The sequence below is a fragment of the Hippopotamus amphibius genome, chromosome 1 (assembly GCF_030028045.1).
Source record: "Hippopotamus amphibius kiboko isolate mHipAmp2 chromosome 1, mHipAmp2.hap2, whole genome shotgun sequence".
In the NCBI taxonomy this organism is placed as follows: domain Eukaryota; kingdom Metazoa; phylum Chordata; class Mammalia; order Artiodactyla; family Hippopotamidae; genus Hippopotamus; species Hippopotamus amphibius.
In genome coordinates this window covers 6,842,007-6,869,374 of record NC_080186.1, presented here as the reverse complement: position 1 = coordinate 6,869,374, position 27,368 = coordinate 6,842,007, and the positions used below count along the sequence as shown (strand labels likewise).

Here is a 27,368-nt window from a genome sequence, read left to right as displayed (position 1 = left end):
ACTGCATCTGGGCAAGGCATCTAGGGGTCCCTTTTCCCAAGACCCACCTTGATCTTTGGAGACTTTACCTGGGAGGAAAGAATATTTGTCAGGAAGTTGGATGAGGAATGTTTGGTCCATTCTCAGAGACCAATTCCAATCCAGGAACTGCCATTTTCCAGAAGAGAAGTGCAGGAGCTAAGAAAGCATTTGTTTGCACCTTGCTAATAGACCCGGCCCTGTTCCAAAGCCTTATTTCACTCTTGCAACCCTCCTCCTCCGAGGTGCGCACTGTGGTGACTACCGTTTTGCAGAGGCTCACCCAAGGTCACAGAGCTGATGACGCTCAGAGCAACACTGGAACCCAGGTCTGACTCAGGAGGCCATGTGCTCCTTGCTAGGCCAACCCAGCCACACACCGAAAGAATTTCCCTCTACCCTGCAACCTTTCCAGAGGCAGAGCTGACAGAGTCGCCAACTGTGGTCTCCAAACTCTCTTAGACAAGGTCGCTTGGGAGTTGGAGAAAACTGCACATTCCTGGGCCTGGCCCCAGAAATGTTGATTCAGTCCCTCTCAGGCAGGGCCCTGAGAGGAGCATCTTAACAAACACATCCCAGCTGGCGCTGATGCAGGTGGTCTGAGGAACGCTGGCTCGGAGGCTCTTGGAGAAAGGGAAAGGGGACCTTGGTCCCAGGGGTCTTGGGCCCTCAGACCAGGGCAGTTTTCCCAGCACCACCAGATCCCGACATGCCTGTAGAATTCAAAGTGTCCACAGGGAGCTGAAGGCACTCTTGTTAATTCCTCGGATACTAGTCATGGATCATATCTCGTAAACTTCTTGACCCTTCACTTTATCACTCACCAGTCCTCTAAGCCACAGTTTCCTGTCTTCTCTGCTGGCGAGTGGAGCGGGGGAACCCTGCCCACAGCAGCTGGCAGGACGGGTCCACTCAGCACCCCTGTGCACTTGGCTCTGGGGACACAAAGACGGATGAAGGCCCAGCTCCTTCCGCCGAGTGCCCAGCGCTTGGGCTCCGAGCCCACATCTGGGCTCCAAGAAGCCCACAGTCAACTCAACGACAGGCCAGAGGCACTTGCTGATGTGCAGAATCCTTTCTACTAGGTCAGCAAGTCCCTCCCTCTGAGCTGCAGGCTCACGAACTTCTGAAAAAGGACTGGGATGTTCTAGGATCGCCCCTCCTGGATTCTCTTCCTCCGTCTGGGGCTCCAGCTGGCATCCCACCCTCTGCCAAGGGGTCGGGGCCGGGGTCACCCCATTATCTGTTGAAAACCATGGAGCCGGGAGGAGTCCGTCCCACCCCCTTTCCCTTCCCCCAAAGCACAAAGAGGGACTCTAAAACAGCTTGTATTTTAATAAATTTTCCTTTATTAGGTTACTGACTATTATCAACCATCATAAAACAGAACGGGAGTTTCAAAACTGTACAGGCCACAAGGCTCTGGGCTGGAAGGAAAGAAGGGAGGGGTCGAGGTTCGGGGAGCTGCGGGTGGGAGGGGCAGGGAGATGACAAGGAGCCTGGTGATTTGTCCAGCGTCTGCAGGAGACGGCTGGGTCGAGGCCATAAGGCTGGGATCTGTATAAGTGAGACCCTTCCATGTGTAACATTCATCAGAACATGACCCACCCTGAAACAGGAGTGAGGAAATATCTTTAAAGGTCTTACAGGTTAGATTCCCCGCCCCGCCCTCTGGGGGGAAAAAAAAACCTCAAAATAACACAGGGGTAATTTACAGTCCTCACCCAGTCTTGGCACCAATTTTGTGCTTTAAAAAATATACTCCACTGGAAGACTTTTTTTTTTTTTTTAAAAAGGTACTCTACAGCAGCTGTTTAAAACATAATTCATACGGACAAATATATATGCATATATATTAAACATTTTAAACAAATAAAGTCATCTATTGTACCTGTACAGAAATGAACAGAAGGCAGATTCTAAGAAAGTTGACTTCAAGACATAAGACATGGTGACCATGGCGGCAGGTGCTGGGGTCTGCTACGTGGGGGAGTTGTGCAGGGGAGGGTGCGACCCTCTCCTGTTGGCTGCCTGCCCTGCCCCGCCCTGCCCCACCCCGCGGCTCTGGGGCACCGTGATGAACTGGGGTTGCTCCACTTTGGCCCAGAGCCCGGACAGGGGCACCAAGCGGAGACCTGCACTGGCTTCTGGGACACACGGCTCTGCTCCGGTCTCCCCCGCCCCGTCCTGCCCCCCGCCTCTCAGGGGATGGAGACCCACCCATCCTCCTGTCTCGGTTCGGGGGGTCCTCGGGGAAGCCAGAGCTTCTGAGGATGCACGTGGCAAATCTCAGGTAGGAAAGCAAAAACAAAACCAAACCCACACCAAAAAACCCCACGGAAGACTAAAGAAATAAAACCACATGCAAAGATGGATGACCCGAGTGCTAAGTGCTGCCCGGAGAGACACGGGGAGCTGCCCCTGCCCGTGCAGACGGGTCCCCCAAGACTCATATTGCACATGAGGCGGAAGCTCCCTCAGGGGCCCGCCTGGGCACTCGCAGCCCCCTGGAAACTGTAGGTCAAGGCACCCAAACAAAGACATCCCTGTGTCCACGTGGGGACACATGACAGACACGACCCAGCGGAAAGGCCAGGTGAGGCACACACATCCCAGGGAGGGGCAGGTGGAGGAAAAGCAACGGAACCCTCCATAGAGAGGTGACCCGAACAAGGTGTCCTTTCTAAATGGAATAAATAAATGGCTTTTGTTATTGTTAGAAGAATAAATACAGGGCACGGGGGGCACCCACAGCCAGGACTGACGCTGGGTGCGCATGCGCCTGGGGAAGGTCCAGTTTTGGTTTCCGCGTTGGTGGCCACAGTGAGCTTCTGACGTCCTGAGCTTCGTCCGCCGCGGCTGCCCTACTAAGCAGGCACCGGCTCTCATCTAAGCACCTCTTAGCACCCCCAGGATCTGCTCTTGGTGCCGTGGGACCCGGCAGGTGGGGGAGTACCCAGGCCACCCTGAGAGCAGATCAGAGCTCAGCGTAGGAGTTTATCCTCTGTGTCCTTTTCCAAGGAGGGGCTGTGATACGGCATGCAGGGGACTTCCGCCAACGTCCGGAAGGGGAACCGAGGGGCCCGTGTCCAGAGCAGGCTGTGTCCGGCGGGGCAGCCGGGGAGGATGAAGAGGAAGAGTAGGACTTCCTCCCACGCCGCGGACGCCGGTCCAAGGCGCGAGGCGCGGCAGTGGCTCAGTGAGTTGGCACCGGGGGGTGGTCGTGCTGGCGGTCCCGGGTGGAGCATCACTGGTACAGGAGGTAGCCCTTGAGGGAGGCGGGCAGCGGCAGCGCGTGGATCTCCCCCAGACGCTCCTTCCCCAGGGCCAGGCGCACCGAGCGGCGGCACAGGTCCATGAGCGGCAGGGGCTCCGCTGCGGAAACCAAGGAGAGACAGAGGAGGTGGGGTTAGCACAGCTCTGGGTGGGTCTGGAGCAAACAACGCTAACAAGAGCAGCAACAGCATCCTTAATACTAGTTTTAATACCCAGATGACTACAGATGAACTCATCCTACCTTTTCAATGAGTTATTAATCGCTAACACGGAGAACTCACTGGACCAGGCCCCTTCGTAAGCCCTCATTTAATCCTCACGACGGTGTATGATGAATGATTTAATAATCGCAGGGAGATGTACCGTGATCATCCCCATTTTACAGATAAGGAAACTGAGGGCTAGAGTTGCCCAGGGCCTCACTGCTGGTGGGACATGTGCAAGGATTCTGACCCAGGCCGTACCTGCTCTGACCCACCAAACTAGCAGCCCCCTCAATGCACACAGGACGGACTCCCCTGCACACACCCCCAGCACCAGACCCCACGCGGACTTTTAGGAGGAGAATCATTTTGCGTTAACCCAGCTGCTCACGGGGACTGTTCTCTTCTCCGTCCTACAGCTGAGGGCGCTCAGGCACAGAGGGGATTGAACGGCCAGGGTCACAGGCTGGGACCCAAATTCCAGCAGTCTGGGCCCAGCTCATGGCTGAACTGCCTCAGGAACCTGGATTCGAGGGTAGCTTCTAGCTGCAGCCTGCGGGGACACCTCTGTCCTGTGTCCCTGGAGGGCCAGGGGCCTAGCTTCCTGCAAGAGAGGCTCCCTGCAGCCTGCATCTCAGATACATTCTCAGCTCCAGAAGGCACCAGAAAGTCATGCCCTCCAAGGCCCCAGAGGCTGCTGTGGGCACAGGGGGCCCTGCTCACCCCAGACCCTCCGGAGCTGACTCCTCCTGGCTCTCATCCACGCAACCAGATACAGGTGAGCACACCTGAACAGCTCGGGGTCCCCCCCACGGTGTCGTGGACTAGCAAAGAGCTGACATGAAGGGATGTGTGGCCTCATCCATGGTCCCCCCCAACTCCTCTGTGAACAAAATAAAAGTCAGACCAATAAGTTGAGAAACGCACCCCAGCATTTCCCTTCAGATCTCATTCCACTAGTTCTTTAATATTCACCGATGCGTCTCAGAAGATTAAGAATAACATTTAAAAATTCAGTTTTGGGGAATTCCCTGGTCGTCCAGTGGTTAGAACTCGGTGCTTTCATTGCTGAGGGCTTGGGTTCAATCCCTGGTCAGGGAACTAAGATCCTGCAAGCTGCACACACGTGGCCAAAAATAAAAATAAAAATACAAATAAAAAAATACATATTCAGTTATTGAAGACCAAATCCTAAGGCTGGGGGTGGGCACTGGGGAAAATCAGGAGTGACTGAGTAGGGGTTCCCTTTGGGGTGATGAAAGTGTTCCAAGGTAGCCCACAGCGATGGCTGCACCGTTGTGAGTGTGTTAAAGACTGTATCACACACTTCAGTGGGTGAATTGTATGCCATGTGAATTATATCCCAATAAAGCTGTTACTTTTTAAAAAAGAATACATCTCAGGCTGGATAGCGGATTTACAAAATTCCAGGCTTTGAAAGAAGACAAACAATGGATCTTCATCCCCAGTGGGCAGTCACAGGAGACGGGATGGAAGTGGCAAATGTTTTCATGGAAAGCTTTGAAGCGGAGCCTTTCCTGGAGGCAGGAGGATGACTAAGGGGAGCTCGGCCTGGAGGCAAGAGGATGAACTAAATGACCTTCCACCTTTGCAGGTCAAGGATTCCACAGGCTCCTGGTGGGTTGGGCTGGGATCCTCCCACCTGCCAGCTTGCAGAGACTTGGGTCTCCTTCACTGGACCTCGACCTGCCTCGGTGGCCCCAGATCTGGCCCCTCACTTTCACCCTGCACAGCAGCCTGACCTCGAGCAGACTGCTCCCTCCAACCAGGCCTCAGTTTCCCCAGCTGGAAGATGAGGGATCTGGACCAGAGGCTCCCCAGAGTCCCACGGGCTGAGCGTCTGAAGGCCAGTGACGCCTCACAGCAGCCCTCAGCCGGACCTGCCGTTGAGGAGTGAGTGGTCCTCCGAGCGATCGAGTGGGGGAAGTCGGCTCCTCTCCTCCACTCAGAAGCTCTCTTCCGTCCTCAGAAACCTCCTCCCGCAAGGACGTGGCTCAGCCCCGACTGGGAGGCAGAGGGGCTTCCCCTGGTGGCCGAAGGCACTTGAGAAAACTTCAAGAGCCATTGACTGTGGGCCGAGAGCCCTGCGGGCTGTGGGGGAGGGCCGAGAGAGAGTTCCCATCACTACCTCTTCGCGAAATGGGTTTCAGGTCAACTCATCAACACCCTCAGGAAGAAACCTCAGGATGACCCTCAGGTCATTCTCGCCTCCACCCCACCCCCACCGATCTTGCAGGAGGCAAAACAATGATGCCCAGGGTCATGGTCTGATTGCAGAGCCCAAGCACGAGGCTACAGAAACGGACATGGGCACCGTGCCAGGGAAAACATTTGTCCCACAGATTTTGGTTGGTTGTTAACAGGACCCAGAAGGCCTCCCTGACCTCAGTCCTTTTGCCTGGGGGCTGCAGGTTCTGCATCCAGCTCCATCCACAAAGCCGGTGCCCACAGATCTTCCACGAGGCGGGAGGGGCCCCTGGCCGCCATGCCCACCTCCGGGAAGTCTGGCGCCTGCTCATTTGCATGCTTTATATGAATGAGAGGGCGTGGCGCTCAGAGTGAGGCTCAGGAATCAGGAAGTGAGGCCGGCACTATTTATGGGAGCAGAAGGTCCAGGAATTGGATGAGGCCATGCGCCCATGTCCACGTCTCCAGGAGAAGCGCCCACCTGGTGGCCTATTTGAACATGCACGGCCAGGACCACCTCCCAGTTCTCCAAGAGACTGCAGCCCAGCTGGAGCTCCAGGGCCCGGCCCTGTGTCCAGTTCATGGGCTGTGGATGAACGTCGGGTCTCTGAGGTCAAGGATGAATGTTTCAAGTCAGGAAGTGCCTGGTTCAGCGACGTTCCCACATGCTGCCTTCACGGCTCCCGGGACTGGCCCTGCACGTCCTCCTGCAAGTAGCTTGCCATGAAAATGCTCCAGAGACGGATGCTAGAAAGTCGTGGGTGGGGGATGACCACCCCAGGACACGTGTGCATTTTTCCTTTACATTAAACAGTTTTTACAAAAGAGAAGCAAAACAAAACACCAACCCCTTGTCTTTGTCAACTGGGGAAGGATGCCTGACACCTGGTCAGGTAACTCAGGCACGCTTGGTTCTGAGAACCTGCTGTCCTCATATGACCCCCTGCTCCCCACATGGCCTCTCTGCCTGAGAAGGAAGCCCTTACAGGGGGTGGTGATCGGTCTCCCCGACGAGGAGCTCCCCCAGAGCCCAGCTGGAATGGGGAGGCGTTGTCAGGTGAGGACATCCCAGGAGGCTGGGAGGACACCAGCAGGAGGTCACCAAGGTGAAAGCAGGAAAAGAACTGGGCCTTTCCTGATCCCACGATCACGACAAACCACACCAGATTTACCTGGGAGCCAAAAAAGGGGGAATTTGAAAATGCTGAACTGCAGGGAAATGCTTCCTTAGTGGGCGGTGCCACGAAAAGCAGTGGGGGCAGGGAGGACCCACAGGTCAGGGACTCTCCCTTGGGTGACAGCCGGTCTGCTGCTTGCAAAGAGGCCTTTCCCTTGTGCATCTCTAGGGAGAGTGGCGGGCAGCCTAGTGGCCAAGCTGGGCCCTGTCTCCTCCCTGCAATGGCCATTGCGGCCCTTTTGCCCCAGAGAAGAGCAAGATGACACAGCAGCTGCTCTGGCTACGGCCTCAGCCCTGGCAGTCTCGAGCCCCAAGGAAGAGTCAGAACAAGTAGCCTGAGGTCAGAGGTGGCTGGACAGCGGTGGAGGTCATGTAGGAACACACGGCCTTTGCTCTAGCCCTGGCCAGCTCAGCCCGTCGCCCCAGCACTGGGGCAGAGACTCTGCTGGGAAGGGCCCACCTGGCGTCCCAGGGAAGGCAGCATGGTGTGTGTGTGTTGCGGGGGCAGGGGAGTTATCGCACACACACCCTCTGGCGACTGGCGACTCTGGCTGACCCGCTCTGCAAACAGCTGCTTCCTGCTGAGGTCAGGCCCTGGCGGCCGGGGTGGGGCGGGGCGGGGCGGGGAAGGAGGGAGCAGACTTTCCAGATAACCCAAGGAGCAGTAACAGGTCAGAAGCACCTCCAAGACTGTGAGAGCAAAGCCCAGCACAGGCCTGACACCACAAAGATGTATCTGGCCAGACGAGGCCAGAGCGTCTGCCTGTCATGCCCTGCTCCTTGAGTGGACCCTGACAGTCCTCCTTCTTCAGCTGCCACGGAAAGTAAAGCAAACCTTCCTGGGCAGAGGACTTGGATGCCCTTTGACCTCACCTGACAGACACTCCACCATCTGAGCGCTGGGCTCTGTCTGTCACTATCTCGGCTCCCCCGCAGGCAGTTGCACAGATAGGGGCAGGTGCTGTGGGTGGGATAGGACCCCCCCACCCCCCACCAAATTCAGGACCATCTGGAACCTCAGAATGTGACCGTATTTGAAACAGGATCTTTGTGGGTGTAATTAGTTAAGATGAGGTCATACTGGAGTAGGATGAGCCCTGTCCTTATAAGAAGAGGACAGACATAGAGGAGGTCACGTGAAGATGGAGGCAGAGACGGAGTGATGCATCTACAAGCCAAGACATGCTGGTGTGGGACAGACTCTCCCAGAACCCTCAGAAGGCACTGACCCTGCCCACACCTTGGTTTCGGACACCTGGCTTCCTGAACTGGGACAATACACATTTCTGTGGCTTTAAGCTGCCCAGTTGGTGGTCATTTGTTCCTGTGGCCCCAGGAAATGAACACACCATCCTCCTCTCTACCCCAGCCCCTCCCTCAGGCTTTTGAACCCACCCCATCCAGACGACCCTTGTCAAGGTCACCAGTGATCGCCTCATTGCCAAAACTGATGGACAAGTCTCAGCGCTGAGTGTACTTGACCTGGCATCACTGTGTCCTTCTTGAAGTATCCTTTCTTCACCGAGTTCTCAGAACACTACTGTCCCCTCCAGCCCCACAGCTACTCCCTACCTCTCCTTCCCCGCCGTCCACCTGACCTTAACAATGGCGTGCCCCAGGGCTCAGCCCCGGCCCTCTCCTCCTTCCCTTCCTTGTGATCCAGGGGTCACAGCTTTCAGCTCTATCCCCACTGACCACTGTCCCAGACCCTGTCTCCAGACCTGCAGAGCTACCAGGATGTGTCAGGTGAGCATCTCAAATTCCACTTCCCACGTCCACGGCACCACCCTGGCCCTCACCCTCATCACCTGTCCCCTGGACAACCGTCACGGCTTCTTCCGACCTCCTGGGGGCCACTCTTGCCCCCACCATCCATTGCTACACAGCAGCCAGAGTGGCCCTTCTAGGACACGAGATCTGACATCTTGCGGCAGCTGGGGATGCTGCCCTACCCTCACCCTAATGGGGTTTCCCATCCGGGTCCTCCAAACTCAGCCAGCAGTGCAGAGCAGGGCCCATTCATCTCTGACCGAGCAGCGGGGGAGAGAAGCCAAGGGGCCCTGGCACCGCCTGGCCTTATAACGGGAAGGGAGAGGTGTCTTCATCAGTAACCAAGTGTCGAGGGGGCCCAAGCCTCTGGGCACTTCCGGTCTCCCCTCTGCTCAGGGGTGGGCTCTTGCAGTGCCTGTCCATGCTACCCCATTCCCCTTCAACCCCTTTTAAGTTTCCCAAACAAGAAAAATTGCGAAAGCATCTACGATCCCATCTGAGGCAGAGCTGACAGGGCATCTACCGATCACGCCAGTCTGGGCTTCTGGGACAGTTTCAGCAGAACCGCTGCCGAGCTGTGTCCTGACTACACGCGGGAACCGTTCTGCTTGCTCGTGCCCTGACTTGCCACGGGTGAACGGGCTCCAGTCCCCTCCTGGCCGCTCTGCAGTCTGTGTTCTGTCTTGGAGCCTGGCACGCGAACAGTGAAGCTGTGCAAACCCCTGGCACTGGTGGACCTGGGCTGAGGGGACAGGGCTGCCCCGTTCTTGTGGGGGCCGACAGTCTCAGAGGCCGGGCAACAATGCAGCAGACCCCACAATTCACTCATCTGCCTGCACACAATGGGCATTCAACTCTCCGGGCCCGTGGTCACTCTCTGCTAGGAAGAGGCAGGCAGGGCTGCAGGCCACGGTCCCCTAAGACCCTAGGTCCCGGGACTTCCCATCCCTGCCCATCCCCGCCCAGAGCAGTTGTAGCTGTGGACTTTCTACTCTGTCACCTGGGGAGACAGACTCGCGGCACTTGCCCTGCTGCTTCCCTAGACCAGGTCTGAGGTTACTTCCTCAGAGAGGTTACCTGTTGGATGTACACCTGGCCGCCCCTGCCAGGAGTCCCAGGACCTAGGGTGCTGGGCTGCACAGGTAAAGCGGACAGTTCCAAAGAGAGTCATTTGAAGAGTTCCCTCTGCCTCATGGCCTTGGATGTTTTCTAGGGCATCTTCCAAAGACGGCAGTAGGGAAGAGGAGGCGTGGGGGAACCTCGAGTTTTGGAGGCTGCAAGACCAGAGGAAGCATCTGTGCTCCTGACCCTCGGACTCTCCCACAGCTCACCTGGCCCGCCGGTGGGGTCAGAGCTCAGGTGCCAGGCCACATCTGCCCCTTAAAGAGGTCAGTGCGTGGGTGGCAGAAGCTTTCCAGCCCACGCCCTTTCCAAGATGAGATTTTCAGATGGTAGACGGGACCCATGAAGGAGTGAGGGTCGAGCATGGGTATGGACAGTGCTGGAACCCTGGGGCCTCCTGCCACCATGGACTCTCAGCCATACGGCCACAGAGCCTTCCACGTCCCAAACCGGGACAGTGCTGCCACAGGTAGGCCATTTTCACACGTGGTCTGAGAAAGGCCATTCCCTTTTCCAAAGGGACAGGTGGAAACTGCCGCTGACTCAGCCTGTTTCTGATCCACGTTCTCCTCTCCAAGGGCCTCCTGACATCATGACTGAACAAGCCTCTCCCAGGGGACTGTATCCCAAAGAAGCCCACTCAGAAGCCTCCAGCACCAGGAAAGATCCTAAACCTGTTTAATGAATGAGAGGCCATTGGCTTTCATTTACGTGAGAGGCCCTAGTACACCCAAGGCTGCAAAACCCAGCAAAATAAAACGCTGGTTACTGTCCTAGAACATGGGCAACTGCAGATCAAATCTGGAGGCAGGTCAACCAGAAACAAACCACATCTATCAAAGACCATCCAACCACCCACCGACCCGTCCACTCCTTTGGTCATCCATCCACTCATCCATCCATTCACCCATCTATCTATCCACTGTTCCATCCATCCGTCCATCCGTCCATCCATCTATCTGTCTGTCCGTCCATCCATCCATCCATACATCCATTCATCCATCCATCCACAAGATACTGCCATGTAAGCTGCAGACTCTGGCTAGAAGCCCTCATTTAACCAGAGGCAGGCAAGAGTCACCTCTGAGGATCTGAATGCTGGGATGCCTACTTAAAGACATTTAAATTTCAGCAACTGTAAACTTTTAGCTGGGCCCAGCGAGGACCAGGGGGACATGGGGAGTCCAGGGACATTGCCACCTCAGACGGCGCAGAGGACACTTACGGTCAAGTCCGTTCAAGTAGCGCATGCGGATCTCACAGTGGCCCCAGACGGCACTCACTACAGGATACAGTTTTTTGCCCTTGAGTCCCCGAAAAGCTACTCCCATGTACTGTCCGTCCACAATGAAGCTCAGGGTCCCGTCGTCCATATCCAGGGCCACCAGGAAGGAGTCAGGGACAATGAATGTCTCGTCCGGCTCCAGAAAGGCCGGGTAGGTTTTGCTGGGCTGGTTTTTGCCGTCGTGGTAGAGCCGGTTGCGCCCCAAGTCCCAGCCCCAGGACTCGTGGTTATTCCCCACGAGCGTCGTGTACCCCACGGAGTGCAGGGGGGCATCTGCCGTCGCCACCCCCACCACGGCGTGGGTGCCCCGCTGCCTCATGGCCCACGTGATCTGCCACACGTGCAGCCCGCGCGTGTACCCGACTTTGCCCCTGATGGCGTCCGTGCTCTGGGCCACCGGATGCCGGTGAAAGATCAGCTTGTCGTCCTCCTTCACGAAGACGTTGAGCGAGCGGTCGTTATTGTTCCAGGAGTGGAGCAGCTGGATGTCGTAGGACACGGGGGGCATGTCCAGCAGCAGGTCCAGGCGGGTGGGCTTGCAGTAGTCCAGACCCTGGAGCTCCTGCTTCAAGGGCCGGTACGTGGGGTCCCTCATGTCCACCGTCTTGATCCCTCCAGTGACCTTCTGACCCATGTCGGCCTCCCGTTTCACCTGGTCACCGACGCCCAAGGCAAACTCATCAATCACAGGGCCTCTTCTCTAGTTTTCCAATCAGGCCCGGGTGGCACTCCTAAGGGAGGTTGCTAGGCGGCCTCTGCCCGGTGTGGAGCATCCGGAACTGCCTAGTGGATGGAAGGAGAAACAGGAGGACGGTGAGCAGGGGGTGCGGAGGGAAGGGGAGACATTCACTAGGTTCATGTCACACCGGCACATCCCAGCAGCCTGCCTGTCGGGCTCCTGTCACACCGGATTCCGGGCGGGCCAGAGCTTGGGCAGATTCCCTCTGTCCCCGCAGCTAGGTTGGCATAAAGGAGGGAGGCCATCCACCCGACAGTCTGTGTGGATAGATGGGCTTGGGGGGGGGGGGGGGGGCGGGCGGGCGTTACACTTAACTGTGCCGGGTGCCCAGCCTGAGGCTCACCAAATACCTCGTTATGGTTTCTCAGGGCAGAAGGCCAAGTTGGCCCAATCTCCAAATCATCCCAGTGCCGTGGGCATCTCTCCCGGTCAAAGCAAGGGGAAGCTCACTCCCTGTGCCTGCTGTTTGGAGGGAGGGTGAATCCCTGAGTGCAGCAGAAGCTGTGTGAGAACTCCCAGTCCCTCCTCTCTTTCCCAGCACAGCCACCTCCAAAGACACACCACCGGTTCACACTAGGGAAGGGAACCCCAGAGCGTAAAGCTCCTGGCTCGGCGGTCCCTGAGACCACAGCACCTCTCGCCCACAGCTGGCCCCGAGTCAGGTGGGCACAGAGGCTCTCACCCCACCCCCCCGGTAGTTCTGGACCAACACTTAGACAGCCACCCCTTCCCACCCACTCTTCAACTAGCAGCTAATGTTTGGCTCCTCAAGTCCCCACAGCCCATCTGGTGAGGAAGTCCGACTCCAAGACGCCTCATTCCCACCCTGGCTACGCTGTCTCTTGGCCCCTGTAAGGCAGATTGCAGCCATGGGTTGGAGGAGAGATCTCACTGCATCCGTCCATCCTCTCCATTGGCAGCACCAGGAGGAGGGGGGCTGAAACGTGGATGGACAGGACTCTGGCCACCCCTGCCGCTCCTGTCCCCGGTGTCTGCCTTGGAGAAGGGAAATCACGAGCTATTTTGGTTTCCTGAGCCTCCAAGAGAGAAGGTGTTTCCTGCCATCACAACCCCCGCCCCCTGGCCTGTGGAAGGGAGTCCTGGCTGCCTGGTTTGGGGGACGGGCTCCCAGGACTGACCAGACAAGGGAGCAGGCAGGCTCCTGGCTACATAAACACGACTAAACGAGGACACGGAGGAGCTGGGCGAAAGGCCACGAGCGCCTGGCTGCTGGAGAAGCATCACGGGGTCACTTGTTCCAAGGAGCACGATGGTGCCTGGGACAAGGAGAACACAAAGAAGTGCAGTGTGGGGGCTGAGTGGGCGTGCCATTTCCCCGGTGTGGCAGAAGACACAGCACCTGCCAGGGGATGAGGGCAGGGACCGGCCGCAGGAAATCTGGGGACCTGGGACCACAGGCCTCCCTCTTGGGCACCCAGGGTCCAGCAGGGCCAGGAGGAGGGGCTGGATGCCAGTCCAGTCTCCGGCTGCCCTGGAGCTGCCTCCCTCTCAGCTGGGAAGAGACCCCGTGAGATGCTGTCTTCAGAGCAGCCAGGGCTCCTGGAGGCTGGCTCTCGGCAAACACCCGTGTGGGAGCGCTTGGCCCCAGAACCCCCTACCTCAGTGGGCAGGTCATCCTTTTCACCCTCCCCTTTCTGGTGTGGCACAAGGGGCTCCCGCATGGGCATTGCTTCACAGATGGGCTGGGACCCCTCGTGTCAAACGTTTGCAAAGCTGGTGCAGAGCTGAGGGTCCCTCTGCAGCCAGGGGACCACCCCGGTTCTGGAAAGTTCTGTGGATATCACGACCTCATGACCTAGAACTCCCAGGACAACCCCAATTTCAAGCTTTCAGTCCCATCAATTCTCAAGAGCCATCAAAACATCCAGGAGTCCCCCCTAGGGTCCTGCCGAGCGGGTACCTGTGGCTTTGGGGTTCGATTACCAGGGTAGGGAGGGCCTGGGTTTTGCTGTGGAAACATGGTCCTGGGAACTGCAGGACTGGCCGCTTGGCTTGGCCTTCCCTGACCCCTGACTTCCACGCCTCCCCAGCAGCATCTTTCTGAGCCAGGAGAGGGCTGGTCCGAGGCAGATCTCAAAGTCAGAAGCACCCACAGACCTCTCTGTGCAGGACCCCTTGCGGACACAGGTCAGCTCTCTGGGAGGACAAGGAGGGAATTAATTTCTGAACAGAGTTCATTTTACTGCTTCCTGGAGTGAAGGAGCCTGTTGCCCTCCTGTCGGCTGGCTCTAACCTCTCTCCCAGAATCTCATGGCGCTAAAGGTCCCGCCCCATCCCCGCCCATGGGAACAGGTGGGAAGAGTGAGGGGGAGGCTGGGGCTGGGGGGAGAGGAGACCCTGGGCAGGTGGACCACGTAGGAAGGGAAGGTGGTGGGGAAAAGTCCTTCCAACACATTAAAATACTTGGAAAGGGACTTCCCTGGTGGTCCAGTGGTAAAGAATACACCTTCCAATGCAGGGGACCAGGGTTCAATCCCTGGTCAGGGAACTAAGATCTCACATGCCGAGGAGCAACTAAGCCTGAGTGTCACAACTATGGAGCTCGCACGCTTCAACTACAGAGCCCACGCACCCTGGAGCCCGTGCGCCACAACTAGAGACGAGAAAAACCTGCACTCCACAGCTAGAGAGAAGCCCAAACGCCGCGACAAAGAGCCTGCGTGCTGCAAAAAAGATCTCGCGTCCTCAACGAAGATCCTGCGTGCCGCAAAAAAAAGACCCGATGTGGCCAAAAATAAATAAATAAATAAACAAATCTTTAAAAAAAGAAAGACTATGTAGAACAGAACACATGAATGGAAAAAAAGAATTCACATTATTTAAAAAATAAATAAAATACTTGGAAAGGAATGGGTGGGAACGGAGAAGGACCACAAGGAGGCTGAGGACAAGTCAGAGGTGGGGGGAACAGGATGATGGGGAGGGGGGAGGGGAGGGGAGAGAGGGAGGGAGGAGCTCACGGGCCAGTAAGTCCAGGCCTGTGCACACACGTAACTCCTACTTCAGCTGGACCAGGGTCAGCAAACTTTCCGTCCAGAGCTTGCCACTGAATGTCTTAGGCTTTGTGAGCCACCAGTCTCTGTGCAACTACTCATCTCTGCCTGTAGTACGAGAGCAGCCCCAGACAACACACAAATAAATGAGCCTGGCTGAGTTCCAATAAAACTTTATTTACAAGAACAGACCAGCATGTAATCGGCCAAACCCTGAGCCAGACTAAGGGCCCTGCACGGGGATCCCTGCGGTAGGAAAGCACAAGACGGAGGCGGGAAGGAATCTCATGGCAGCAAGGTCTGTCCAGCCCGGAACGAGGGGTCAGAAAAGACAGTGTAAGCTCACGGGGGCTTGTTGGCTGTCTGTCCAGGGCAGCTCCACCCGTTCTTCCCTTTCTGAGAGTCTGCCTCCTGACTGCTAAGCAAGTTTATTTACCCGGCCCTGTGGTAAGCTCCTACCCTCCTGGGCCCCCACGCTGGGAACCATCGGCAGTGGGGTGGGGGTACAGGAGGCTTCCGGCCCCTGGACCACGGGGCCCCCTGGGAGGAAGAGGCTGGGGAGAGCAGGCGGAGAGGGCAGGCAAAAGTGTCTGCAGCATCTCGGGACCTCTCCCACACAAGGGCACCCCGGGGCCTAGCTAGGGATGTGAGCCACCCCTTGTGCTCTTTCTGGGCCCCCCGGCCATCTGAGTCAGCTCCTAGGTGGTCAGTCACTCTGGCTACCCTAAGGCTACTCCTGACTCACCTGTCACCTGCCCAACCCCACCCTGTGTCCAGGCCAACACTTCCTGTTGTCCATACACAGCCACCTCCTTGCCACGCAAGGCCACCAAAGCCATCCAGCTGCCCTCAAATGTGGCTACAGAGATCCACTAGCTGTCTTTCGGGGACCGTGGCCTGGCAGGGCGCTCCCTCCCACCCCCGGGCCCTGCCCCATCCTCACCTCCCCACTCTGCATCATTCACCCGCCAGCCCTGCTCCCCCAGCTTCCCATCCCCTGCCCTCTGCCTAGGACTTGTCTTTAGCTTTTCCAAACCTCAGTTTGCTCCTCTGTAAGATGGGTGTCCCACACTTACCTAAGACTCAAGTGAGACAATGTTCCAGAGAGGACCTGGAAAACAGGCATTTTCATTTTTTTGTTTTTGTTTTTATTTTCAGACCGTGCTCTGTACACTGAACAAAGATCACTGTTAGCCATCTTCTTGGCCACTGTACTTGGTCCTACAGATGGACACTGTCATTAGGCTAAGACCCAAGTGCTTGGAATACTGAGCTACAGCAGATCAAGTTTAAGGTCCCTTCTAAGCCAGGGGCCAGCAAATAAGGGGCCAGATGGCAAATATTCTTGGTTTTCTAGACAATATGTAAGTGAATGGGTGTGACTATGTTCCAATAAAACTTTATTTATAAAAACAGACAGTGGGCCCGATTTGGCTCAGGGGCCATAACTTGCTGACCCCTGTTGTAAACCCAAGCAAAACTGCTGACACTATCGCTAAAATACCTGAACATGAAGGTGGTGGGGAGAGGGGAAGCAGGTTGCCTCACCCAGAGGTGCCAAATGATGGAGACGCTGTTTTGGCCCGTGCAGTTCCTGCTAATGCCGGGCCAAGGAGGGAGTCCCTGGTGGGCACCAAACTTCAGGTAGGAAGTGGCAGAAGCAATCCAGACCCCAGATCCAGGACCAGCCCCCTTTTCTGCATCTGAGACGCGAATGCTGATGTCCAGGCCTTGCAGCGGCTAGAGTTGCCACCGGAGTGTCAGGGCCTGGGCTGACTCAGCAAGTCCTTGGTGAACCTCCAGGAGGTGGGAGGACCCAGCCCTCGTCCCCACCGGGAGAAGCAAAGCCATAGAGGGTGTGGAGGGGGTGGCCGTGTGTTGCCCTGTGGGGCTGGAAGAGAGAAGTGGGGGACAGAGATGACCTCGCTGCTGCAGCCACTCCCCACCAGTCACAAGCAGACACACACACACACACACACACACACACACACACGCACACTTAGAGCTCCAGCAACTGCGGTGGCATCAGGGCTAAAGAGCACAACGGAGGCGAGGATGTCCAGGCAGTGCCACGGCCGGTGGCCCCCACTCCTCTTCAATCCCTTGGTGGGAGCGCTCGTTCTCACAAAGCATCGCACATTAGCCACATGTTCCTAAGACCACATCCGCCCCAAAGTCCTGCCCCCAGCCACCCTCTGCTCGTCTCCAATGAGACACTGCTCCTACTGTCATCAGTCCCTGGAGCTGCAGCAGCAGGTTGTTGCAAACCAGGTTCCAGCGCCTGGTGCTTCCCAAAAACCAATGACACGCCCGGAAAGAGGTGAGAAGAGCCACCAGCATGACCCAGGCTCCGGTGGGGACAGAGGACTCTTGTGCTCAGTGGGCGGGTCGTTACCCTTGCTAAATACAGCAGGGTGAGTATCTCAACCAGGACGAAGAATACATGTGTACATATGAAAACACACACACACACACACTCTAGAAACCTGGCAAGACTTCTTGGATTTTGCATTTACTTTCAGCAGAGTGAATGAGATCAAAAGCTCTGGGACAGACACAGATGTAGAGAACAAACATATGGACACCAAGTGGGGAAAGCGGGGAGGGTTGGTGGGGGATGAATTGGGAGATTGGGATACCAAATTGTACACTCTAAATATATGCAGTTAATTGTAAAAAATAAAAAAAAAAAAAGTTAAAAAAAAAAAAAAAAAGCTCTGGGACAGAGGGGGAGGGACGTCTTCAAAGCCCTATGGCTTGACCTAGTCGGACACTTTCCGCCTACTGAGAATGCCCTTCCCCTCCAACGCCACATACGTCATCCTCATTGGGTCAAGAGTCAGTTCACGGTTCACTGTGAAAGGGGATGCCTCTCAGACTCTCTAACCGGCAAAAGCCTTCCACGCAGTGTCCCCAAGAACCCACCAGAGCCACCCGTCCTCAATGGCATTCCAGGTGGACCCCGGGCTCTAAGTGGATGAACCTCCTCCCACTGCCGTCACCGGCAGCCAATCAAGTGCTCTCTGCTCAGGGTCCGGGGACCAGTGCTCCTGCCCCAAAGCCCTGCTTCAGAGGGGATTTGCTGGGGACCACAGCTCTCCACGGGAAGGAAGACCAAAGCCTCACAAACCACCTTCCCTCTAGTCTCTTGGGCTCCTCCAGGTGGGCTCTCTGTGCCCTCAGAGGGAGGGTCAACCAGATCCAGAATTGGTAGACAAGCAAGGAAGGAAGCCCAGACTGGACAGTGACCCCCAGGGCTGGGGAGGAATGAGAAGCAGCCCTGAAGCGCACTGTTTGGGGGTCCGAACAGTGGGCTGGGCAAAGGGCACCCCAGGCTTTAGGCAGCGATTCTCTCTATGGGGGAAGGAACAGGCACGCTCATATCCATGTCTCCTGGACACACACGGTGGAGAATGCTTATTGGATACACCCATGGTTTTCACTATGCAAGACACAGAGAGAGGTGATGCTGTCTGGGTTCTATGGGTGGCAGGGGGACCAGCGAGCCTTGTGAGATGCACAGGGTTAACAAAGGTTAAAGGAACCGGAAAGGATGTTGTGAAAAGGCCATTTGTGTACAGGTGTGGGTGTGTACCCCAGCCAGCCAGACCTCAACTGGGACATGCTTCACGGAGTGCAGGTGCCATGTGGCGGTCCTCATCCAGGTGTAAAGTATGCAACGATCACCCACGGATCAGCTTTCCAGCGTCTCACCTACAAAACCCTACAGCCCTGCACAGGGACACGTGGCCAAAGACTTGCACCGCACTATGAACTCCAGCAGCCTTGGAGAGAGGGAGGCGGTCCCTCAGATGTGCTGATTTAACATAAAATGTAACATGATGCTGTAACATTTTAAAAAGCAAATTGCAGAATACCATGCAGAGCGTGATCCTATGTCTGTAAGAACAGAATTGTTAAAAGATGCTGTCTATGCGTGTTTATCGGTCTGAGGGATAGAGAAAGGTCTGGAAGAATAAACACCAAACATTTCACGACCGTTAACCCTGGAGGGTGGGGCAGGAGGAAGATGCATTCACTTTAAGGACTTTTTGAATTGAAAAAAAAAAATTTAATACATATTCCCTTTTGCAATGAAAATGTTTAAGTACACAACAAAGAGTAAAAAGCTATAAAACTGATTTAACATACTACAGTCACGAGAACAAGTTGTCCCCAAAGCAATTGTTCCTACAGGCGCTCCACGTGTGTCACTTATAAAGCAAGCACAGGATAAATGTTTAATTTACCCAAGAAGATACACATGGAGACAGTTGGGCATTTAAAATAAAGGACAAGAATTCCCAGCTATGGCTCTGGAACCATCCCCAAGGGGGACAGTATTTCTATAAGGAATTCTGTTAAGACTTCCAATTACACTGTTTTCACATCACAAATTTTAATTTTCCCAGCAAAAATGGGGTCGCTATCTGTCTCTGTGGGCCCCAAACAAGAAAAGATCTGCTCCATGCTCAGACAGGAAACCCAGCCCTGGCGGCTGTACATGGTTCTGTGCTCCGCCAAGGCCAGGTGGGGAGGTGAGGAAGGAGGACTGGGGGGGTGGGGGGACGTTGGAGGGGGCAAGAATGCCAATCTTGGCTCAGCTGGGGCAGCTCACTCAACACCTGCCCGGAACTTGACGCTGTCCCTTCAATTAAAGCCACAGCTCCGCAGTTCCGCCTTCCAAAAAACCACTTTCAGATCAATTGGCCCTGGAACTACTAAAAATTATCTTTTTGTTCTGTTGTTTTAAAAAAAAAGGTTTGTTGAACGAGCAACACCCTCTGTTGGAGACACGTCCGAGGTGACAGGTGACAAATGGATGGAACGGGGTGGGGGGCAGGGGACACACAGAGGCCGCCACTGTGGAGCGGCAGACACACACTCACCCCCTTTCAGCTCAGTTCCCCCTCGGTGCGTCCGACTGACCCCAGAACAGTAAAACCATTGTTTCAACCCAAGATGGGGAAAGAATAAAATTCAGGATGTGGAACAAGGTGACCTATTTATAAAGCCTCCTTTCACCTGCAGATCAAATAAGCTCTCTCCGCCTCCCCGCCTCACACATCACTGGTTGCAGCCCAGGATTTTGCAAGAGAAGCAGGCCTGAGTTGATAGGTTATTAGATCAGGATGCAACTTCTGCAGCCGGGCCGAGGGGCTGCCCGGCTCTGCCTGCTTATTAGTTAGGGTTTCGTGCTTCGTGGGCCGGGGCTCCGGAACACGCTTCGGTGGTGGGGGCGCCCAGGGAGGGCGTGCTCCGCGCAAGCCTGGCCACGGAGCCCCGGCCAAGGTGCCACCAACCAGAGGACAAGAGGTATGTGGGTCCCCTAGCCTTAAGCCTAACCCTGCCCCACCCCACCTGCAACCTTGAGGAGGGATGCCCCCGAAGACCCAGGAAAGCTGTCTTGTTCAAGCAGGGATATAAAAGTCAGTGTCCGCCCCCAGAATCAACAAAAAGTATTGGACCTTTCTGGAAAATTCTGATGAGCGATTCTGGAGAGAAAATCCCACACGGGCCAGAGCTCTAGCCTCTGACCTCAAAAGACCAAAAAATGCACCTGCCGCAACACCTACGGAAGGTCCCAGATTACTCATGGCGCTTTCAGAAAGGGCTCGAATCAGTTGAGCCTTGCCCCTGGGAAATAGCATCAACATTCATTCAGAGACTAAAAATTAAAAAAAAAAAGTCACGGCTGCCGCCGAGTCAAGGTTATGACGGCAATGGCCTGTGCTTCACAAAGATGAGACGCTCTGCTCTTTGGGGGGAGCTGAGTGACACACAATGACACACGGTGACCTTCCTGAAAGTTTCCTGGGACAGCTGCAGATGTGCGGTGGGGATGAAGTCTAGGTGGTGGGCCCCCCACGTTGCTCAGGCTGGGTGGTCCACCCAGTGGGGCCTGCCTGGTCCACGCAGGAGCTGGGGGCCCCATGGGAAGGGGACAGGAAGGCGGCTTGGAGGACACGGCCAAGGCCACCTCTGCGGGGAGAGCCCATGGGCGCCCAAGGGGCAAGGCTGGGGGATGCAGGCCCCTCCTCGCCCCACCTGGCTGGTGGTAGAAGCCTACAACCCCCGGGTAGACTTGGGGCCCGGCTGAGCTCATTCCTGCCCCGAGAAAAGTGGGGCTCGTCTTCCCTGAGGTGGGTGCCCAGAGAAGGCTCCACAGGGAGACAAGGGTTCTCTCTGGAGGCCCCGGCCTCCTGCAGAAGGGGCGCTCACCGGCTCACCCCACTGGTCACTGGCCTCCATCGGGGCCCCTGGAATGAAGTCTGGCCACGTCCAGGCTTTAGGGCTTGGAGGCCTGAGTGGGAATGGGCCTCTTCCAGCGGGATGTGCCCACTGGGAAAGGTCACCTCTGAGAGTGGTCCCTTGGGTCACCCCATGTCTCTTCAGGAAGAATGAGCAGGAGGGAGGCCAGGGAGAGATGTAAGGCTTTGAGAGGAATCGGCTCACAGAGAGGTTCAAGGGGTTGGCTGCCTAGAGAGGTAGAGGGGCCCGGGTCCCCTTATCCCATCCTGCAGACCCGGGTGATGCTCTCACACCCCCTGGGGGTGTAAAAGAAGGGGGAAGGGCAGCATTCAGTGTAGCTAAAGCACTCAACAAAACAGCATGAGGTGTATACAGTAGGTGCTTAATACATGCCACTCCCTGCCCCCTCCTGCCTCCCTTTAACATCAGGGGACATTTTAAAGGACAGGATCTTGAATGCCAAGTGCAGGAGAGCACTCAGGCAGGGAATACCAAGGCAGGTCCCATTGTGTGAGACCACCACTCCAGCAAAGCCACCTGTGGTTGTCTGACCTCAAAAACCCCATTGAATAATGTAAACCCTTTAGGTCAAGAGCAGGGGCAGAAATCCTGTAAAGTTTCTATAGTGGGGAGAGGCTGTAGGGATGCTCTCTTGCAAATAGGTTCACAGGAATGGTTCTCAAAGTGGGGTCCCCCGATCAGCAGAGACGCAAATGCTTGGCTCCCACTCCTGACCTCGTGAATCGGGGATGCTGGGGGTGGGGTTCAGCAGTCTGCACTCTGATGAGGCCTCCAGGGGACTAGGACGCTGCTGGTTTAAAGGAATTATAGCTCAACATTTTGGAATCTCAACTCCACATTCAGTGAGAACTGACAGGCTTAGATTGATGACCACAATTTTTAAGAGTTTCTTGTTCTATCTTGATCTGAAATATTTAAAATGTTATACATGCTCATAAGAAATCGCCAAGAATTGTACACAGTATAAATTAAAGCATCCCCTTTCACTCTAGTGCAGATACAGAGACTGTCCACCTATAGCAAAGCACCACAGCACACACACTACCCCCAAGATCAATTTTGTGTGTTAGTAGCTGCATAATATTCTATTATCACAATTTTGGTAACTTTCCCTTCTAGATGGACATCCAGGTTGTTTGACTGTAGTGATGGTTGTGTATGGAAGGTTACAGAATTTCTCCCTAACAGGCTGGCCTTAGAGCAGCTTCTCTCTCTTTTTTTTTCGTTTTTTTCTTTTCTTCTTTTTTTGGCCACACCACTTGGCTTACGGGATCTTAGTTCCCTGACCAGGGATCAAACCCATGCCCCCTGCAATGGAAGCTCGGAGTCCTAACCACTGGACCTCCAGGGAATTCTCGTGTCTCTTTTCATTTAGTTCACGGTCACCTCTGCTCTCTTCACCCTCAAAATCATGGGCCCTCAGAACCCCCCACCTCACTGTCCATCTTTAGAAGAAGAAAATGGAATAGGAAAGTAACCTACCATCAGGCTTCCTGATCTTGGAACTGACCGTGGGGTCTGAAGGAGCTCAGGAGTTTCTGCACAAGTAGTTGAGCTGAAGGTTTGTCAACTGGACCTTGAATGGACCTCAGCCAATGAACTTGGACAGGATTCTAAGAGGAATGGGGCAGTGCGTCTCCTGGTGCAACCTAATCACCATACCCTGGGTGGGATTTCACGGAACTCAACAGGATGCCAAGCAAGGTGCAAATCCCTGGGCCTCACAGGCCAGTTGGTGAAAACAGGACTCAAATATCCTTTAAAGCCACAATAGCCTGCAGGAACTTCCTCTTTTAGGTTGTTGGTCTTCCTTTTCCAATCTTGTCAACCTGGAAAGTCCTGAACCCCTGGGCTGATAACTCAACAAGGGGGTGGGAGACTCAGCAAGCACACAGGCGGCAGATAAATTCATCCCGAACTTCCAGGCAAGTGGAAGGGTGGGGGTGCCAGATTCCCGTGACACCAGCTGGTCACATGGGGGGTCAGGTGGGGAGGCAGGAAGGGGCCTCCCCAGCCATATCTATGGAGAGGGACACAGCCATCCAAGATGCTAGCTGAAAGGATCACTCCTGAGAGGCACAGAAAAAGGTTTGCTATCTTAAGTGAAAGGAAGGACACAACTGCATCTGCCTTAAGAATAAAATCTAGAAAAAATTATACAGGCACACGCGGGAAAAGAGATGAAAAGGAAGCTGGGAAAATGATGTTTCTCTGTTTAGAGCGATGAGCTTGTGAGTTTCGCTTTCTTTCAGATTTCCTTATTGTTGTCTTATTGTTGTTGCAAAACCATAAATGGATGAATCCAAATGTCTATCAACGGATGATTGGATAAACAAATTGTGGGATATATATACAGTGGAATATTATTCAGCCATAAACAGGAATAAAGGACTGACACCTGCCACACCATGGATGGACCTCAAATATTTGATGCTGGTGAAAGAAGGAAGATATAGAAGGTCACATAGTGAGGTTCCCACTTCTATGAAATAGCCAGAATAGGTAAACCCATAGAGATGGAAAGCAAATTGGTGGTTGCCAGGGGCCAGGGTATGGGCAATGGGGAGTGACAGCTAAAGGGTCAGGGTCTCTTTTGTGCGGGGGTGGGTGGGAATGAAAATATTTTGGAACTGGATGGAAGCGGTAGGTGCACAACACTGTGAATGTACTAGAGGCCACGGAATTGTCCTCTTTAAAAATATGATTACTGTTATGTGAATTTCACAACAAATAAAACATAAATGGATGAAAACCATGCACTTCTCCAAAACCCACAGGGCAGGAGGCAGGTGTGGAAAGGGGCTGCAGAGCAGAGAGGAACCCAGAGCTTGCAGAGACCTGGCGGGTGTACCAGGCCTGTCAGCCAGGGTTACACACAGGGACATGGCGAACGATATTCATCCGTGGGAAGTGTGGAGCCTTGTAGAGCTGAGTTCTCTGCTCCCCACCCCACCCCCCTTGTCTTTCCTCCGAAAGAAAAAGCGCAGAGCTGTGGTTTGGCAACCCCGCTGCCTCGAGACAGCACCTGTAGATCGAGTTTCTCCGGAGGAATCCGGAATGCGTGCCTGCACCCTCGTGCCTGCACCCGAAACGTGGTGCAGGAGGGACTGACCAATACATGTACAGGCGCCGCTGGTCTGAGGATGAGGATGCGAGAGAACCGAGGTCACGGAGGACCGCTCGTCTGCACATCCCCCACTCTGGGAACGGGGTGGGGCTGGAGTTCCCAGGTCCTGGCTTTTTCATAGAACAGGTCAACACCCCGAGGCCACTGCAAACTGGCAAGGGCCTCGCTTTGTGTTATCAGGAAACCATCCCAGCCACTCAGCCCCCACTCACTCCCTGTCGATGACTTTGGTGCCTGCCTGCCAGCTACATGCTGCACCCCGGGGCTCTGGCCCAGGCCAGGCAGGCCCCAGGCAAACGCACAGCGTGACCGGACCTGTTGCCACGTGCAAACCTGTTCTAATGGGTGGAGTGTCTGCGTTCTCGTGAGGATCGTGGCTCACAGACCTGGAGAGACCCCAGCTTCTCACGCTACCAACTCCCACAGGCCATTTCCAGCCAGACTCGCTCATGGAAAACACAGAAAGCGGGCCCAAAAGGGCCAGGCTCAAGGCCTACATGTATACAGTAGGTGCTAATAAATACCTGAGTTGCTTACTCACCTGTCCCACGAGCACCTGCTAAACCCCAATGCGGGAGCGTGGGCTTCTGAGACCCTTTCTTTGTTCCTTTCTCCCCGAGAACCTCAATAAAGTGGATGATTCAAAACTGTGGGCCACACATGGTCGGTGTCAGGGAAAGGAGGAGAATGTTCCACTTATACTGCCAGAAAGCATCTTCCCCAGGTGGAAACTGGCAAAAGCTGACAAAACCTACAAGAGGAGATCCAACTTGAGAGGTGGTCGGTAAACGTTCAGCTGGTGAGTGCTTGGAAAACAGCCAAGTCCAAACAAATGCTTTGGGGCTGGAATTCATTCCAAAAATATTTACTAGGCACCTAGTATATACCTTACACATCTACATACTATATAGGTAGGGATCATTGCCCCCGAGGAGCTTACAGTCTAATGGGGGAGGACAGACGGCCATCATAACAATCATTTGAACAATCGACCCAAGCTTCAGGGCAGAGATTTTTATCTGCTCTGTTCACTGTGGGAGCCCCCATGCCTGGAACAAAGCAGGTGCTCAACAAACAAGTGTCGACTAAATAAATGTCTAACATAGGGCCGGGTAGTACGTGTCAAAAAAAAATGAAGCAGAGTAGCAAGGATAGAGCAAGGGATGGGAGCCCGTGGTGAGGGAAGGCTTCTCTAATACAGAGATATGTGGACAGAGACCAGGAGGAAGGGAGGGAGAAAAGCATGTGACTATTCAAAGGGAAGTGTGTTCTGGGCAGAGGGAATAGGACGTGCAAAGGCCCTGAGGTCTGAGCATGCCAGGGGAACAATAGAGATGCAGTGTGGCTGAAGCTGAGGGAAGAAGAGGCTGTGGAAGCAGCCGGGGCAAAGTGTACAGAGGGCAGGCACACTAGGCCTTCAGGGCCACAAGGAAGGACTTTGGATTTTGTCTTCAGTGTGATGAGAAGCCAGCAGAGGGCTTTGTGCAGGCAGAGGGCGCAGTCCTTCTCTTCTAACAGAATCCCTCTTGGCTGCTGGGTTGAGAAGAGGCTGTTGGCAGCCGGAGACCAGCTAGGGAGTCAATGCAGGAATGCAGCTTGGACCAGGGGCTGGTGGAAGTGGTAGGATACAGAACATAACCCCAACTAGCTCTAATCCCATAGGTGATATCATACCTTGTCTAAGCAAAGGGCTGCTTAAGCTTAAAAGGTGGCAGTGAGTGAGGACAAAGACACAGAGCCCAGGAAGATGGTGGCCTAGTCCACGGCCCAAGGCCTCAAGCTCTTGTTCCGTCTACTCCTGCAGTGACAACAGGGACATCGGGCTACAAAGCTTGAAACACAAGTCCTGAGGGCCTTTTGCCAGTTTCCCTGAGCTTGGTTCGGTGCCTCCCATTTGCCCCCTTCAGAGGCAAGCACAAATCTTCAGCACACCTGAGTGTCCTACCTCAGGTTTATATATCAGTCTCTTGTGAGTTTGGTAGCTATCTCTAACCTGTATCAATATTGGATTCACTGGGGGGAAAAATTCAGTTCTTAGACCAGCAGAAAACATGTGAGCCATAATGACCCCAAGGGCCGAGCCCATCCCTTCGGTTTCCTCATCTGAGTAGCCCTGTGGCCTCTATCCAAGACATCTTGGAACTGAAACAGGGCAGATCAAGGACCAACAAAGGTGGAGAAGACTGCAATCTGGAGCTGGGCTGCCTGAACTTAACCTTCAGCTCCACAAGCTGGGTGACATTGGACAAGTGCTCCAGCCTCTCTGAGCCTCAGCTTCCTCATCCATTGAAATGGGGACAATGACTGTGCAACCCTACTGGTTTGCTTTAAGGATTAAATGAGGGTCCCATGAAAAGCTTAGCCCTTAATAGCCACACTGGCCAAGTATTTGTAGTTTAGTGGTCTGAGGAGAAGAAAGGAAGGCAGAGAGGAGGGAGGGCTTCTTAAGGAGGCATCTCTGGTAGATCCCTAGCAGTAGAAGGCAGCCACACAAATCCTGACACCTGTTTCCCACCACAGACTCCACAATCTCCCAAAGAACAGCCACCTCGGGGTGTCCGTGACCCAGCTCTGCCTCTCACCATCTCAGGCTCACTAATGGCAACAGAGAGATCTCCACAGGAAGCCCTCAGGTGCCCCTGAGCTGAGGCCGGCAGTGGTTTTGTCTGCCTCTGCCGAGCTCTCCCAACGCCTCCCCCTTGTTGCCGCCGTGTCCTCCATGTAGGGGGTGGCAGGGGTGGCGGTGGGTGTGCCACGCCTCTGTGCCCTCCGAGGCCAGGTGGCTGGGACAAACACATCCGGGGAAATTTCTTGGGAAAGCAGCTTGGATCTGGGGTGAGTCTAGTCCACTCATCACATTTGGGGACCCAAAAGGAAGAAAGGGGAAGTGGAAAAAAGGGAAATTGGTCCAATATCCATGTATTGGGCTAGTCCGGGAGGGCAATCAGCGCAGAGGGAAGAAGCCAGACAGAGGCACTTGCTTGTCCAGCAAACTTGTCAGCCCCACGTTGGAACCAAGCCAGCCCAGGATGGGCCATTCGAGCTGGACCAGGGCCCTGGTACCCAGTGGGAGTCAAGCACTTGCCTCCGCAGGGCTGCTCTGCGACTCCAGACAGACCGCGCTCAGAAAGGCATTTCCTCTGCAAGCTGGACTTT

General features: G+C 54.9%; 1 protein-coding gene across 7 annotated transcripts in view; it reads right to left on the bottom strand.

Moving 5' to 3' along the window:
* Positions 1-1,353: 1,353 nt before the first annotated feature.
* The window catches only part of SPSB1 (splA/ryanodine receptor domain and SOCS box containing 1), a 66,513-nt gene continuing 40,498 nt past the window's right edge, over positions 1,354-27,368 (bottom strand). For 4 of the 7 annotated variants that reach the window (XM_057703428.1, XM_057703450.1, XM_057703459.1 and 1 more), the window contains exons 2-3: positions 11,000-11,842; positions 3,133-3,393 (exon numbers count right to left, since the gene is read on the bottom strand). In XM_057703428.1, the coding sequence (XP_057559411.1) occupies positions 3,266-3,393; positions 11,000-11,693 (822 nt within the window). In that variant the 5' untranslated portion in view covers positions 11,694-11,842 and the 3' untranslated portion in view covers positions 3,133-3,265. Of the gene's footprint in view, positions 3,394-10,999; positions 11,843-12,148; positions 12,261-12,937; positions 13,063-27,368 lie in introns of those variants that run through there. The other 3 variants (XM_057703414.1, XM_057703421.1, XM_057703405.1) reach the window with 3 other exon arrangements.